The sequence below is a fragment of the Gigantopelta aegis genome, chromosome 3 (assembly GCF_016097555.1).
Source record: "Gigantopelta aegis isolate Gae_Host chromosome 3, Gae_host_genome, whole genome shotgun sequence".
In the NCBI taxonomy this organism is placed as follows: domain Eukaryota; kingdom Metazoa; phylum Mollusca; class Gastropoda; order Neomphalida; family Peltospiridae; genus Gigantopelta; species Gigantopelta aegis.
In genome coordinates, this window is record NC_054701.1 from 35,230,831 (window position 1) to 35,248,074 (window position 17,244).

At 41.6% G+C, this 17,244-nt stretch overlaps 1 protein-coding gene across 2 annotated transcripts in view; it reads left to right on the top strand.

Annotated features, from left to right (window-relative positions):
* LOC121367941 (leucine-rich repeat serine/threonine-protein kinase 2-like) overlaps positions 1–17,244 on the top strand; it is a 126,920-nt gene that overhangs the window by 66,504 nt on the left and 43,172 nt on the right. For both annotated transcript variants that reach the window (XM_041492406.1, XM_041492407.1), the window contains exons 45-49: positions 712–800; positions 3,305–3,396; positions 12,011–12,111; positions 14,275–14,346; positions 15,764–15,849. In XM_041492406.1, the coding sequence (XP_041348340.1) occupies positions 712–800; positions 3,305–3,396; positions 12,011–12,111; positions 14,275–14,346; positions 15,764–15,849 (440 nt within the window). The remainder of the gene's footprint in view (positions 1–711; positions 801–3,304; positions 3,397–12,010; positions 12,112–14,274; positions 14,347–15,763; positions 15,850–17,244) is intronic.

Sequence of the window (17,244 nt, forward strand, 5' to 3'; positions counted from 1 at the left end):
ATAAACCTATCAGTAAGAACACATTGTGTTTCTTAGCACATTGTATTATAAACTTATGAACTTATTATGAACATAGAGTATGAAAAATTTACATACATTATGAACACAAATAAGTATATATTAATAAACTTTAAAAATGTCATGAATAATGAGTATGATAAACTTTAGAATGCTAAGGATGATAAACCTATTGTTTGATAAATTTGTGAACTTGTTATGAACATCATTTATATTGGTGTCACAAATGGTAAGTATATGAAAATGTTATTTATATATAATTATGTAAAACCACAGTGTAAGGAGCTGTGAGGAAAAATATAATACAATACATAACTCAAAGTAAGTATATTTTAAAACTTTGTATAGAAATCAAAAGCATGAGAAATTTACAAAAAATATGAACACTGAACATGAAATGCCTATGAATATTATGATCATTGAGTAGTACGATAAACCTATGAATATTATGATCATTGAGTAGTACGATAAACCTATGAATATTATGATCATTGAGTAGTACGATAAACCTATGAATATTATGATCATTGAGTAGTATGAATATTACAAACATTGGCCACTGGACATAAATACTGGTCCTGGTAAACCGTTAACATTGAGCATGACAAAACAATAAACATTATGAATAATAAATGCTTAACTTAGTATCATCAAATTGCATTGCCCTTACAATTAATATATCTTATTTGACAGACCATGGAGAAGAAATCTGTAAAAAAGCTTTTTGAAGACAAAACCTTTCCGTTGGAACTGATAGACCAGTATCTGAGACTACTTGAAAAGTAAGTTAGTTGATTATCCTACAATAACCAGAGGCAGATCTAGGAGGGGGGGGGGGGGGGCAGGGGCCCGGCCCCCCCTACATTTTGCTTCAGTTATAATTTTATTATATATTAATTTTCACTTTTTTTTACAACCCTCTTCAAACCTCCCCTAAAGTTCCATTGGCATTCCGCCTCATGTCATTGGGGCTCCCCCCAAATGGATTTTTTCTGGATCCGCCACTGATAACACAGGAGTCATTTTATTATGCATGTTGGACTTAAAAGTTCAAATTAGCATTACTTCTTTCTTTCTTGTAACTTATTTTTGTGCTTACATCCAATTAAGGTTCAAGCACGCTGTCCTGGGCACATACCGCAGCTATCTGGGCTGTCTGTCCAGGACAGTGGGTTAGTTGTTAGTTGGTTAATGGTTGGTGAGAGAGAAGAGGGTGTAGTGGCCTTACACCTACCCATTGAGCCCTTAAGAACTCGCTCTGGGTTGGACCGTTGGAGCCAGTACCGGGCTGTGAATGCTGTACCTACCAGCCTGCAGTCCGATGGCTTAACCCCTGTGCCACCGAGGCCGGTATCAGCATTACTGTAACAGTAGTTACAATGTATACAATTCTTAATTTGTTTCACTCAGAGGTAATAGAAATATGGTCTAAATAGGAGGAATGTGCCACCGAGGCCGGTATTAGCATTACTGTAACAGTAGTTACAATGTATACAATTCTTAATTTGTTTCACTCAGAGGTAATAGAAATATCGTCTAAATAGAAGGAATGTGAATTTTTTTTGCTTTTGATCTGATTTCAATTTTTTTTTTTTTTTAAATTATTTTTATAAAGTAGATTGAATTTGATTTGAAATGTTAAAAAATACATTTATTTTGGTATAGTGTAGAGGTTTCCACCTTTATAAAGATTATTTCAGCTTTTATTTTAAGTGAGTGCCACATTCTTGACATAGTGAAAGAGCTCAGGGGTAGTCACATTCTTTTAGGTTTTACACAAGTGGACTGATTAATCTTATTTGGGTTTTTCCTGTTCCAACCAGTGTCCCCTGACTGGTATATCAAAAGTCATGGTATGTGCTGTTTTTTTTGAAGGAAAGTACTAAATAAAAGATCCGTTGCTGCTACTAAAATAAATATAGGATAGTATGCCTGCTGGACATCAACAATAGATGAGTATTTTTGCATAGATGGGACAACACATACAACAGCCCCTGACATACCAATAATAGTGATGTCACAGAGTTTGTTTCGGGAGATAACTACATTTATTATATAACATTTAGTGAAATATCTTAAAATATCAGTGAAGTTTGCAATCATATCACATTTGTCGCGCAAGTGCAACTCGTGAGTTATGATTGCAAACTTCACTTGATGAGATATAAATCATATCACACTCGTCGCGCAAGTGCGACTCATGAGTTATGATTGCAAACGTCACTCGATGAGATATAAATTATATCACACTCGTCGCACAAGTGCGACTCATGAGTTATGATTGCAAACGTCACTCGATGAGATATAAATCATATCACATTCGTCGCGCAAGTGCGACTCATGAGTTATGATTGCAAACTTCACTCGATGAGATATAAATCATATCACACTCGTCGCGCAAGTGCGACTCATGAGTTATGATTGCAAACTTCACTCGATGAGATATAAATCATAACACACTCGTCGCGCAAGTGCGACTCATGAGTTATGATTGCAAACTTCACTCGATGAGATATAAATCATATCACACTCGTCGCGCAAGTGCGACTCATGAGTTATGATTGCAAACTTCACTCGATGAGATATAAATCATATCACACTCGTCGCGCAAGTGCGACTCATGAGTTATGATTGCAAACTTCACTCGATGAGATATAAATCATATCACACTCGTCGCGCAAGTGCGACTCATGAGTTATGATTGCAGACTTCACTCGATGAGATATAAATCATATCACACTCGTCGCGCAAGTGCGACTCATGAGTTATGATTGCAAACTTCACTCGATGAGATATAAATCATAACACACTCGTCGCGCAAGTGCGACTCATGAGTTATGATTGCAAACTTCACTCGATGAGATATAAATCATATCACACTCGTCGCGCAAGTGCGACTCATGAGTTATGATTGCAGACTTCACTCGATGAGATATAAATCATATCACACTCGTCGCGCAAGTGCGACTCATGAGTTATGATTGCAGACTTCACTCGATGAGATATAAATCATATCACACTCGTCGCGCAAGTGCGACTCATGAGTTATGATTGCAGACTTCACTCGATGAGATATAAATCATATCACACTCGTCGCGCAAGTGCAACTCATGAGTTATGATTGCAGACTTCACTCGATGAGATATAAATCATATCACACTCGTCGCGCAAGTGCAACTCATGAGTTATGATTGCAAACTTCACTCGATGAGATATAAATTATATCTGACTAAAAAATATGAAATATCCTCTATTTATTATACAACTTTATGATTTTATATTTCAGATTCGAGATTGCTTTGCCGAGAAACGACACCCAACTATTGATTCCCTGCAGATTTCCCATAGAGAAACCTTGTTTTACTGTGCCAAACTTGGGTTTGCATTTTATTTAGTATTTGTTTTGTTTATACAAATATACAATAAAATCCCTCTAAACTGGACTCTCAAGGAACCAAGTGAAATATCCAGTTTCTAAGGGGTATTTGGTTTAGAGAGGTTTGGTTCTGTACTGATGTTTAAAAAGGGACTATTAATGTTCTTTATTAACGTACCTATATCCAAAAGAGGTTCAGGCACTATTAAAAATTCCTGTTTTGAGGTAATTCTGGTTTAAAGACTGTCGGGTTTTGAAAGGTAGTATTGGGATGGGTTATGTGTAATATGCTACTTTATTACCCAGTGGCATATGGTTAAAAATATCCTGGTACATATCAAATTGTTTCATCCCACTAGAATGTCAGTGGAATTGGGATTAGTCTTATTCAACTTACCGTACTAGCACAACAACAATGCTATACGACCCTGAGTTATAACATCCACTGCAGAATTATCTCCCCTTGCCGGATGTATAACCTACACCCGCGCATGGGTAGACCGTATATCCTCGTTTTTGATTCTGCAGTCCTCCATTGCAGTCGTGTTCAATTGTTTATTAATTTGTAATTTTGTTTTACTCAGGTCTTTTGGGTAATTTACACAGGGGGTTAATGTCTGACACGGCTTCCTCGGGCTCCAACTGGTTGGTTGTGTGTGCCGAGGGGGGTTGTCTTAAACGACTGCCCCAGTTTGATCAGCATTTGTTATGTCGGGCATGTTGTTCTTGTTGTTTTGAACGCCAGTATCATATCTGTGTAAATTGGTCCCCCTCCACGTGGGGGAAGGCTAAGAAGCTGTCAAAAGACGCCGAGCGAAAGAGGATGATTAGACGTGAACGGGACGGGCGGAGCACATTGGCAACCTCCGGGGTCGTGCTCCATACCGATTTGCCGGCGGTCGGCAAGTCGGTGTCCAGTTCAAAGAGCTCGCGGACAAGTGGTAGGCGCAAGGGCACCTCCTCGTCTGTTCGCCATCTTCATGGTGATACCAGTAAACCCGAAGCGCTGCTTGGCGCGGAGGGGGCACTGTTGCTTCTTGTTTCGGCTGAAGCAGGGAAGGTTTCTTCCAGGTCGGGCTCCGTTCGACCTGGGGATTTGCTTTTGCCTCCGTTGGTGGAGGCGGCGCCGGTTACAGTTGTAACGGGGGCGTCAGTTGGAGGGAGTGCAGTCATGGCAGGAACGACTGTGTCTCTCAGTTCCGACTCCCATCTTGCTGATGGGGGCAGGGTTATCGGTCCTTCTGTGGAGGGGTCGATTAGCTCTAGAATGAAGTCCGCTTCGCGGCGCCGTTTGGCTCACCAGATTTCTGGTGCAGGGTTGGTCGTAGCGTCCGAGGGCGCCGTTTCGGCCAACGCGTCTTTCGGCGCTACTTCGGTGATCGAGCCACTTGGTGAAATCGCGAAGTCTTACAACGTTGTCTCGGTCACGGAGCCGGGTGGCGTTGTTTCGGGTGCAACACCAGTAGGCGTCCCTTCTGTTGTTGGGGCGCCTGTACAGCGTCATCAGCTTTTAGATCGTTCGCATGTGGCTACGTCAACTGGGTTGGCTAATCCACACGTGGTACATTGGGTTCAGAATTCGGCGCAGGATTCGTACGTGTACGAATTTCCTGACGGTCCGGTTCAGCCGACACCACCAGTCCCATTGTCTGTTTCGGCAGAGATCAGGGTAACTGCAGCTTTCTTGGGTCTACACCGATGGTCAATCCGGACCTGTCAGATCGGGGTAGAGGTTCCAGGCGTTATCCCTTGACTGTGTGGGCGGAACCTTTCGTTCAGGGTCCGATGGTTTCGGGTCACCCTCAGGGGCGGACTCGGGGGGACTATGTTTCTCTTTTTGAGAATTTCATGGCCTGGCTAGGAGAATCGCCTACACCAGTCCCTCCACCAGTCCCTCCACTGCCGGGGTTTCCATCGAGACCGGGGTTGGACCAGTTTGCAGATTCGGCCGGTCCGCATCGTCCTGCCCATGCAGTTTCGTTTCTGTTACGGTCAGCGCATGGCGCGTCGTTTGAAAAAATTTCTTCTTCGGAAGACGATTTTCCCTCCGAATCAGTGTGTGGTTCGAGGGAAGGGTCGGCACCAGGTTCGGTGCTTGACGAGATTCCCAATTTGGCCGATGGTACGCCAGACGGCGATTATGATTACCAGGCAGTTCTTGGTTTTGTATGGGAACAAGTCCGACTGGTGTGCGCGGATGCAATTCCGTCGGAGGAGGCTGTTCAGTCTTACAAGGGTGTTTCGTTTGGAAACCGGCCTTTAGCGACGAACGCTCCGTGGCAGGATTTCGGCTTGCCGTTAGCGCACGAGGCACATGAATCTCTTGCGGAGATTGATGCAGTGGTGGAAGAGTTTCCGGCAGCGTTAGCTACCGGGAAACTGTTGTCTGCGGCAAAGGTTTTGTCCACGTCTTCGGATAAGACATTGGGAGCTTCCTTCCTTTCACATCCAGCGGTCGTTTCCGCTAGGGAGAAGGCAGACTGCCACCCATCTCCTAATGTCAGCGTGCCACTCACGGATTTAGAGACTTTGGAGAGGTTATCTAAACTTCTTTTTCAAGTCAATAACCATTTAGGTACGTTCCTATTTGGGTTAGATAAAACAGTCACGGGTCTTCCGCCGATGGCTAAGGGTTGTTTGTTGGCAGCTTCTAAAGCCTCTCATCACGTCGCTCAGCTTGCTGGGCGTGTTTTTGCCAACAGTCTACTTCTGCGTCGGGATCACTACCTGGCGGGAATGAGAACGACGGGTGTGGTTAAAACCTACTTTCGTAGTCGCTCAGTAAGGGAAACCTTACTTTTTGGGACCAATTTTAACTTGATCATGGACCAAGAAGCGACGAAATTCGTCCCTGCTGCTCCATCCCGAACTGCTCGTAAGTGCCAGGTGGCGTCTACTTTTAAGCGTCCACCTGTTAAGAAATCGACTTTTCTTGACAGTTATCAGATCCCTGTGGTGTCTGATTCGGGTGTGCAGTCTGGTAATGCCCATGGTTCATCGAAACAGGGACGTTTTCGGGGGAAGCCGGCACATTTTCGTGGTTCCGCTCGGGGCAAGGTGCCCAGGGGTGGGAAGTGGCCGGGATGAGGGTGCGTGGACAATCGACATCTGCTTACGGATGTTCCATTAGCAGATCTTCCTGTGGGGGGCAGATTGCGCCATTTTGTTCAAAGTTGGTGCGAACTGCCAGATCTGGACCCATGGGTTTTGTCCGCAACGGATACAGAATTCCATTTTCTTCACCCCCTCCACTGACGTCCTCCCCCCCGGTTATCTGCAGTACCGCCTGTCGACAAACGAATACTGGTGGAGAAGATGGTTGTCGAGTTTCTCGACAAGAAAGCCATCCAGGAGGTGGATTTGGGCACTCCGGGATTTTATTCCCATCTGTTCTTCGCCCAGAAGAAGAATGGCGAGTGGCGACCAATTCTAAACCTGAAGCCGCTGAATTATTTCGTCGTTATTCCATCTATGAAGATGGAGACGGTTCAGTCTGTTCGCGCTTTGCTTCAGGTGGGGGAATGGGCGGCGTCCATCGATTTGAAGGACGCTTACCTGCATGTTCCAATCCATCGGGATTTTTGGAAGTACTTGCGGTTCCTTTACGACGGCAGAGCTTACGAGTTTCAAGTTCTGCCATTCGGATTGGCCACAAGCCCTCACGTCTTTACTCGGGTAGTAAAGGGAGTGGTGGGGCGTGTACATCTGTTGGGTATACGGATGCACAATTACCTGGACGATTGGTTAATTCCGGCGGCATCACAGACGGCATGTCTCGTGGGCGTGGAGTTCGTGATCGACATGATTCTCCGATTGGGGTTTATTCCCAATTGGGTCAAGTCGGAATTAGTGCCAACGCAGGTTTTCACTTATCTCGGGGTGGTTTTCAACTTTGTGGAGGCGTCCGTTCTTCCGACGGATTCGCGACTTCACAATTTCAGGACGTTGGCGCAACGTCTTCTGGTGGAGCAAAGTGCGTCGGTGCGCACGCTCCATGTGTGATAGGCCATCTCGAATTGCTGGCGGCGCTGAATGTGCGGTTCAGACGGTTCAAGAGACCGCTTCAATGGCATTTGTCCCGAGTGTGGGATGGTCTCAGCTGGGATTTGGTGATACCATTGGGGCCTTGGTTCATTCTTCCGATCCAAGAGTGTCTAGTGGACAAGTGTATGTCCCAGGCCGTTCCTTTACACCCACTTTCTCCAGAGTGCACACCTGGATCAACATCTGTCAGGGGTGTGGGCTCCTTCAGAGAGGAGTCGTCACATCAACCTGTTGGAGATGGAAGTAGAGCGTCGCGCTTGTCTCCATTTCAGGACTGTTATTCGACATCGTCGGATTTTGTTGAGGTCGGACAACACGTCAGTTGTTGCGTACCTCAATCGGTGGGGAGGCACCAAATCCCTGTCATTGAGTCTTGCGGCTTTGGAGATTCTGGAATGGTGCGACGATTGGGGAGTGGTGTTATCGGCCAAACACATTCCTTTGTCCGTGAACGTCTTGGCGGACGCTTTGAGTCATCGTTCCCCGGTTCAGACGGAGTGGATGTTGCACCGGACGGTGGCTTATCGAGTTCTTCAGTTGTGGGGGAGTCCTCAACTCGATATGTTTGCCACTTGCCTGAACAGTCAGTTGCTAGTGTTTGTATCGCCGGTACCAGACCCACTGGCACTGGAGTACGATGCGTTGAGCATGGACTGGATGGGACTGGATTTTTACGCCTTTCCCCCTCCGGTTCTGAATGGCAAGATTTTGGCAAAGATCAGACAGCAACCTTGTCGTGTCACGCTCGTAGCCCCGAGTTGGGCAGCTCAAGCCTGGTTTCCTCCGCTCCTGTCACTTTTAGTGCAGGAGCCGGTACGGTTGCCATTGATACCCGATCTGCTCAGTCAGAGACTGTGTCGGACAGAGTGGCATCTGAAGCCGGAGGTTTTCCGACTTCACGAATGGCAGTTGTCGGGGTTTTTAAACGGGTTGCTGAGCTCGTCTCCTCGTCGAAGCGCCAGTCTACGGAGAGGTCTACCAGTGTCACTGGCACTCTTGGGTTCGTTGGGCGACTGAGAGGGACGTGGATCCCTTGTCGCCTACTGTTAATGATTTAGCTGAGTACTTTCTGGCTCTTGTCCTAGAAAGACAGCTGAAGGTTTAAACAGTGAGAAGTCACCGGTCATCCATTTTCACTACTCTGAGGCAGTGTGGACGTCAAGATTTCTCAACGAATCTCGTGTTGCATGACTTCCTTAAGTCATTGCAAAACACGGTTGAGAAGCCTTCCATTTTGCCTAAATGGAATGTTTTTCTGGTTCTGCATGCACTCAAAGGCAAGCCCTACGAGCCTTTGAAATTCGCCAGTCTTCGTCATTTGACGTGGAAAACTTTGTTTCTGGTCTCACTAGCGGCTTGCCGTCGTATTAGTGAGATTCATGCTTTTTTGCATGATTTGGTGGATTACAATACGGACAGGTCAGTTACATTACATACTGATCCTGTTTTCGTGGCTAAGAACCAGGTGCTAGGGGAAGAGTTTCCTCCGGCCATTATTCAGTGTTTATCTCGTACGCTTTCTGCGGATAATTCTGATAGACTTCTTTGTCCGGTGCGGGCTTTGAAATTCTATTTGGAGTGTACTAGAAATCTCTGGCAAAACACTAAGAGACTGTTTATCTCTTTCACACGCCAACCAGGAGACATTACGAAGAATGCTTTGTCGAGATGGATTGCTGCAACCATCAAACTGGCATATGAGAAGGCGGGTGATCATGTTCTGCGGAATTTCTCCGTTCGACCTCATGAGATTCAGGCGATTTCTGCTTCCCTTAATTTTTATGATTCTTTGGACATTTTCAAGGTCATGAGTGCGGGATTTTGGAAAGGTCGGCACACGTTTGACCGGTTTTATTTCCGTGATATGGCTGTTGGTCCGGACGGAACTCAGCGGATTCAGTCAGTCATTGCAGGGCAGCAACTCATTTCGGTGCGCAGGGCCATGAGTAGGGGGCGACCCTTATTTCGCCCGGTCGCTAGCAGCAGTCTTTCTGGGAGATAGTTCTCCACCTCCTGTTTGGAGAGTGGGGGGCGGATGGTTGACTATCTGGGGCAGTCGAGTGTCTTTTACCATTACTTGGTGTGTGGGTTTCCTCACCTTGTTAACTTGGTTTACTTTTAATTAGGGTTGTAGTTCTTCAATTTAAAAGTCACTTTGACATTTTATACCTCGTATGATGTGGGTTGCTTTTTCACTGTATCATTACTTGAGACGAACACTACTGGTTGAATGGGTAAGTCCTCCTTGTTTTCTTACCTCCTCCCTTTAATGTTAAATTCTCGTGCTTTAACGGTGTTATATTACGTCTGTTATAGCATTGTTGTTGTGCTAGTACGGTAAGTTGAATAAGACTATTAGAAAATTTGTTTCTAATTTTCATTATTATTCATACTTACCTAGTACTAGCACAACAACAACCGTTACCTCCCACCCGCCCCGAGAGAGGTCTTTTTTGATTCAGTCATTCCGAACTTTGAATCAATAACGAGGATATATGGTCTACCCATGCGCGGGTGTAGGTTATACATCCGGCAAGGGGAGATAATTCTGCAGTGGAGGTTATAACTCAGGGTCGTATAGCATTGTTGTTGTGCTAGTACTAGGTAAGTATGAATAATAATGAAAATTAGAAAAAAAAATCTAAGTAACACCTCAATGTCATATGATAATGTCATACGACTGGCACACTACAATCTTACTGGAACGTTAATCAAACGAGTTCAGAGATATAAATTGAAATTGATTAATGAGTAATAAATAGGATATTAAACTTGCTGCCATTTTGTATCATATTTATGTCACTTGTGAAATAATTTTCATTGTCACTCTCTAAAGATCGTAGCAATCGAAAATTATTTCACTCGGGACATAAACATGATACGAAATGGAAGCTTGTTAAATATTCTATAAGTTTTGTTATGGGTCCTGCAGCTGCTTAATGCTGCACTGGGAATATTCTGTAATTACAATTCACAGCAGTATATAAACTGTTGATATTACAATTTGCTTCTTTTTTAAAACCAACTTGTTAAACTTAACAACAAACAGGCCTAATGTGGTACATTTGGTAAATTAATTAGGCCCTAGCTGCCTGTTTATTGACTGATTGCTAAAGGAACACACTAGCACTTTATCCTTTTTAAGCTGCATTTGTAGTTAAGTTTAACTCTATATGGTGTTTACCCGAGGACAATGAATCAAGCATTTACAGCCTTATTGCTTGTCACTTGTATGAAATGATATAGTAATTTTATGGTCACATTTACAGCCTTATTGCTTGTCACTTGTATGAAATGATATAGTAATTTTATGGTCACATTTATGATGTAATTTTTTTTTTTATAATTGAAAACAACCACCAAGTTTGACTTTGCTGGTCATAGTCTGTTATAGTGGAGCGATCTTAATAGCAGATCATTGTTTATTAGAAAATAGTAAGGAAATCTTCCAGTCTTTGAAATATTGGTCTTTATAATAGAGAAGTCTTAGAACCAGAATAATCATGAGGCAGAGTTTCACTGCAGTAATTATAAATTAATGTCATATTAATGAAATTATCAAGATACTAGAATTGATAGTGCAGATGTTATGGGTTATGTCTGGTACTATACTGATTGTTGTGTCACTGTAGTATACATGTATCAATAAGAACATATTAATACAAGTATATATTACATACATGTACCTATTCAATCTTACTTTAGTCAAAAAGGCATTTTGAAACCGTGTGATAAATTTATTTTATATCGCACATATATGTAATCTGGACCAGAACTTTAAATGGGGAATTCCCTTTTTTTTTTTTTTTTTTTTACTGCAGTTAGCGCCTTTTATTTACTGATGTCATATATGATTTACAAATGACATCATATTGTATTTGAAATGATACACAAGGCTGCCATGGAGTATGACTCTTAACGTTAAATGAATCCATGAAAGGAGTTTTGATTATAAATCTAACAAAGTGTTTTTATGAGTTAAATTAAAAACCGTTTTTGTCAAACATAAAAGAAGGTAACTGTATGTAATAAATACAGAACTTCACATATGTTGTTTTCGCTACCTATTTATTGCACTCATTCAATTTGCTATGCCATCTTGTGGTATATATTCTTGTGCAAAATAAACTTGTGTAATAAATAGGAAGCGAAAACAAAATATGTGAAGGTCAGTATATATATTACATACTTTGAAGTAATTTCATGTACAACATATGTGTAAAATGTATATAACAAATAATGACATTTGGCAAAATATAATCAGTGTAAAACTGATTCAAGGCCCCAAGGGTAGACTTTATTCTTGTTTCTGGGAACAATAAAACATTAAAAGGGCAGTATATTGTTGGGGAGACAAATAAATACATGGGATATGTGATCAACTTTATCTTCTGAAAAACAGAATCGGCCATTCTGAATACAAATATTTGTTATGATATATAGTATAACCAAATTATAAGCCAAGTCATTTGTTTCTAGTTTTAGTGTTTATATGTATATTATGGTAATGCCACTTTCTGGTATGTACCAATGTTTGTGTTACTTTGTTGAATTTCTGTAATTTGTTTTCAGAAAAGATTCATCGTTTTTATTCCATGCCGTACTCTCCGCTGGGGTTCTGGTCTAGACTCATCGCCAGACTAATTGTCTTCTCAAAGAGCCATGTAACAGAGGTGAGAAGGAGAATATATACTCCCCACAAAACAATTAAGCATCTTAACATTATGTCAACTTATTTTAACAATAGGAATAATATGTAATACACACATGCCTATTACAACCTCCCCCCAAATAACACTACATAAATTGAACAAGAATGGGCATATATCTAATTGCAGTTAAAAATATTGTGTATCATTAAACCGTTTAAAGGGACAGACCCTGGTTTTTAAACACTAAGGCATATTTGTCACCTAAACCCTAGTTTCAACCTGCAAAAATGGACACTAACTTTGTTTAATTTACATGAAAAATGCATTTTGTGGTATTAGAAACACCAGAATGACCAGAAACACTTTGGTTGTACGGAAATGGATAACCTTTACAATAAAATAGAAGTAATGTTTTATTTCAGTGACCATAAATGGCTCCAATAGTGAAAAAATATGCCTTAGTTTTTAAAAACTAGTGTCTGTCCCTTTAATATACTTATTGCTGACAATGGGTCATTTGTTTACAAGTTTTAAGCCAACAAGACCTATATACTTGAGTGTAATGTTTTGATAAGATTTAGTTAAAGTGCACCAATCATGATGATGTCATATTACTCTCTCTCTCTGTCTCTCTCTCTCTGTCGCTCGCTCTCTCTCTCTCTCTCTCTCTCTCTCTCTCTCTCTCTCTCTCTCTCTCTCTCTCTCTCTCTCTCTCTCTCTCTCTCTCTCTCTCTCTCTCTCTCTCTGTATGTATGTATGTATGTATGTATGTATGTACACATATATAAATGCACTTGTATATACATTGTGTCAAACTTCGATCTCTCGACCTAGATCTGATCCTCTCTTTTTGGTCCTACCATAGTTACAGTGTATAGTCCAGGCAGTTATGTAAATTTGCATTTTGTCTCTGTGTGTCTGTGTCTCTCTGTATGAATCCTGCCTGAAGAAAGTTAACAATTAAAGGCACTGACTCTGTTGTAAGCAATGTAAAATAGTTTTGGCTATTAAAGCTTTTTTTGCCATTGAATTTCACATTACTTACAAAATCTTACCTGTGTCATGTTACTGGCCTCGGTGGTGTCATGGTTACGCCATCGACCATAAGGCTGGTAGGTACAGGGTTTGCATGCAGCCTGGTACCGGCTCGCACCCAGAGTGAATTTTAATGACTCATTTGGTAAGTGTAAAACTACTATACCCTCTTCTCTCTCACTAACAACTAACAATTAACGCACTGTCCTGGACAGACAACCCAGATAGCTGAGGTGTGTGCCCAAGACAGCGTGCTTGAACCTTAATTGGATATAAGTATGAAAATAAATTGAAATGAAAAATGAAAATGTGTCATGTTATCAATGTTAGCAAATACAATGTGTTTCTGGTCATCCTGGTGTTTGTAGTACGGTAGCTCAGAGAGCATTTATTTGAATTAAAAAAACATGTACGTACCATTAAAAGCTTTTGTAGGAGATATGACTGGCACTATAATTTGCAATATCTCCTGCGATATTCTCCTAGGATTGGTCAAATTTTAATCACAAGACCACAAGACAATATTTTGTTACATCACTGTGATTGTTTCAGCGCTAAACCTATCATTAGTGACGTCATGCCACTGTTGTTCTGCTAGTTAACGAGTCTACCACTGCCAAATATAGTGACATTCAACCCACATTACTGACATTGTTTACAATTGTCACAAATGAAAAGAATGATAATGGATGATAAAAAGAATACCTCCCTCGTGTCTTTTGATGTCTTAATTTATCAACACTCCTTAATAAAAGTATAAAAGGCAATTCAAATGGATTTCTGGTGTATGAAAAGCTACAGTTTACCACAAAAATCAGCTGTCTATGTGCATTATTAGTAAAGATATTGAAAAAACTATATTTCGTGGCAGCCATTTTGAATTTAAGCTGTCAAAACAATTGCTCATGGGTTACAGCTTGTCACCCGGCTGAAATATGTTCAGAAAGGTCCAATCTACCATCATTAACAATAAAACATTGTATATTCCCTAAAACATGGCTCCTTAAAAAAACTCCTTTATGCTACTGGATTTCATACTTTTATCAACTCTTGCTGATAAATTATGATGTCACAGGACACTCGGGAGTATCCTCTATTGATTTTGTTGTGTTTTAACCTAAACCACTTTGGTTGTTTGTGTTGTTACAGACCTGGCTGTCTCTCAGTAGTGAGCCGTCGATGGAGTACTGGAGGGAGGGAATCTTCGTGCTGTGGTCTGAGGTAGGAAGAATGTTTCAATACTGTAAGACCGTGTCAAGCTGAAAGATAGGAAATAGGGAAATGTTTTATTTAACGACACACTCAACTAATTGTATTTACGATTATATGGCGTTGGACATATGGTTAAGGACCACACAGATATTGAGAAAGGAAACCCACTGTCGCCACTTCATGGGCTACTCTTTTCAATTAGCAGCAAGGGATCTTTTATATGCACCATCCCATAGACAGAATAGCACATACCATGGCCTTTGTTACACCAGTCTTGGTGCACTGGCTGGAGCAAGAAATAGCCCAATGAGCCCACTGACAGGGATCGATCCCAGACCGACCGCGCATCAATGAGCGCTTTACCACTGGACTACATCTCGCCCTCTAACTGTAAGATAGTCAAACTGTAAGACAATGACAAATTGTAGGACAAAGTGACAGTGCCAAACTAGGACAATCTATGTAGGATAATGTCATATTGTAGGAAAGTGTCCAACTAGAACAATGCCATGTAGGACAATGTCAAAATATTGGACAATATCACAGTATAGGACAATATCACAATATTGGACAATATCACAGTATAGGACAATATCACAATATTGGACAATATCACAGTGTAGGACAATATCACAATATTGGACAATATCACAGTATAGGACAATATCACAGTATTGGACCATATCACAGTGTAGGACAATATCACAATATTGGACGATATCACAGTGTAGGACAATATCACAATATTGGACGATATCACAGTATAGGACAATATCACAATATTGGACAATATCACAGTGTAGGACAATGTCATCTATGTGATACATTGAGCAGTTCCATTCAGAAGGCACATTAAATATATCCAGTATGATTTTAACCTTTATTGTAAGCTCATTCTGTGGCCATTCTATAGCAGTGAAAGAAAGAAAAAAGTGTTTTATTTAACGACGCACTCAGCACATTTTATTTATGGTTATATGGCGTCAGACATATGGTTAAGGACCACACAGATTTTGAGAGGAAACCCGCTGTCGCCACTACATGGGCTACTCTTTCCGATTAGCAGCAAGTGATCTTTTATTTGCGCTTCCCACAGGCAGGAAAGCACAAACCATGGCCTTCGTTGAACCAGTTATGCAAGTGCAAGTGGTTTACACCTACCCATTGAGCCTTGCGGAGCACTCACTCAGGGTTTGGAGTCGGTATCTGGATTAAAAATCCCATGCCTCGACTGGGATCCTAACCCAGTACCTACCAGCCTGTAGACCAATGGCCTAACCATGACACCACCGAGGCCAGTTCTATAGCAGTGAAGCAACCGACTTTGTTTAATCAGTTTCTGCTTTAAATCCCCGTCTTTCTTCAGGTATTCCGAGTTGTTTAAGGAAACCACTACTTTCCAGGTTTGTTTTGTCTCTTGTTTCAGAAAGCTTTCTTTCTGGTGGACAATAACATAAAGGTGGACAGTGAGGATCTCCATATCATGGTCCCAGCCACTCTGCCAGGCTACCAGTAAGTTGTTTACAGGTTTCTTTCATTCATTTGTCCATTTTTTCATTCCTTCCTTGATTTCATGGTCCCAGCATTCCTTCATCCATCCATCCATATCTTGGTCCCAGCCACTCTGCCAGGCTATTAGTAAGATCTTTACAAGCTTCTTTCGTTCGTTCGTTCGTTCGTTCGTTCACATCATGGTCTCAGCCACTTTGCCAGGCTATTAGTAAGATCTTTACAAGCTTCTTTCCTTCATTTGTCCAATTGTTCGTTCGTTCATTCATTTGTTCATTCTTTCGTTTGTGCGTTCGTTCGTTCATTCATTCATTCTTTTGTTCTTTCTTTCTTTCGTCTGTCCATCCGTCCATCCATCCATCCATCCATCCATCCATCCATCCACATATATATATATATATATCATGGTTCCAGCCACTCTGCCAGGCTGTTAGTAAGCTCTTTACAGGCTTCTTTCATTCATTTGTCCATTTGTTTGTTCTTTCATTCATCCATCCATCCATCCATCCATCCATCCATCCACCCATCCACCCATCCATCCATCCACCCACCCACCCATCCATCCATCCACCCATCCACCCATCCATCCATCCACCCACCCATCCATTTTAGTTTGTTTCTTTTTTGCTTAAAGGGACATTTCTGAGTTTACTACATTGTAAGATGTTTTCGACTAATAAAATATTTTTACGACTAAACTTACATATTAAATATATTTTCTTGTTTAGAATATCAATGTCTGTATATTTAATGTGTTTCTAGTCGTCTTAATATTTGTAAGAAGCCCAAACTGGATTTTGTCTTTTGTATTTTAGGAAATAAAATGAAATTTAACCTAGTACAAATATTAGAACGACCAGAAACACGTTTAATATACAGCCACTAATATATTATGCAGAAAAAATATTTTTTATTTTTAATTACAATCGTTAAAAAGTCTCTGTTTGTCAATAACCATCTTAAAAATTGCAGCAAACTCAGGAATGTCCCTTTAAACAACATTGTGTGTAGACCAAATTTAGTTTTGTATTAGCTGCAGATATAAGTAGTCTTGTGGCCAAGAGATGATTTTGAATACTTATGGGGGGGTTGACTGATCATACTGTTGGTAGTGCTGGGGGGTTGACTGATCATACTGTTGGTAGTGCTGGGGGGGGGGTGACTGATCATACTGTTGGTAGTGCTGGGGGGTTGACTGATCATACTGTTGGTAGTGCTGGGGGGTTGACTTATCATACTGTTGGTAGTGCTGGGGGGTTGACTGATCATACTGTTGGTAGTGCTGGGGGGTTGACTGATCATACTGTTGGTAGTGCTGGGGGGGGGGTTGACTGATCATACTGTTGGTAGTGCTGGGGGGTTGACTGATCATACTGTTGGTAGTGCTGGGGGGTTGAC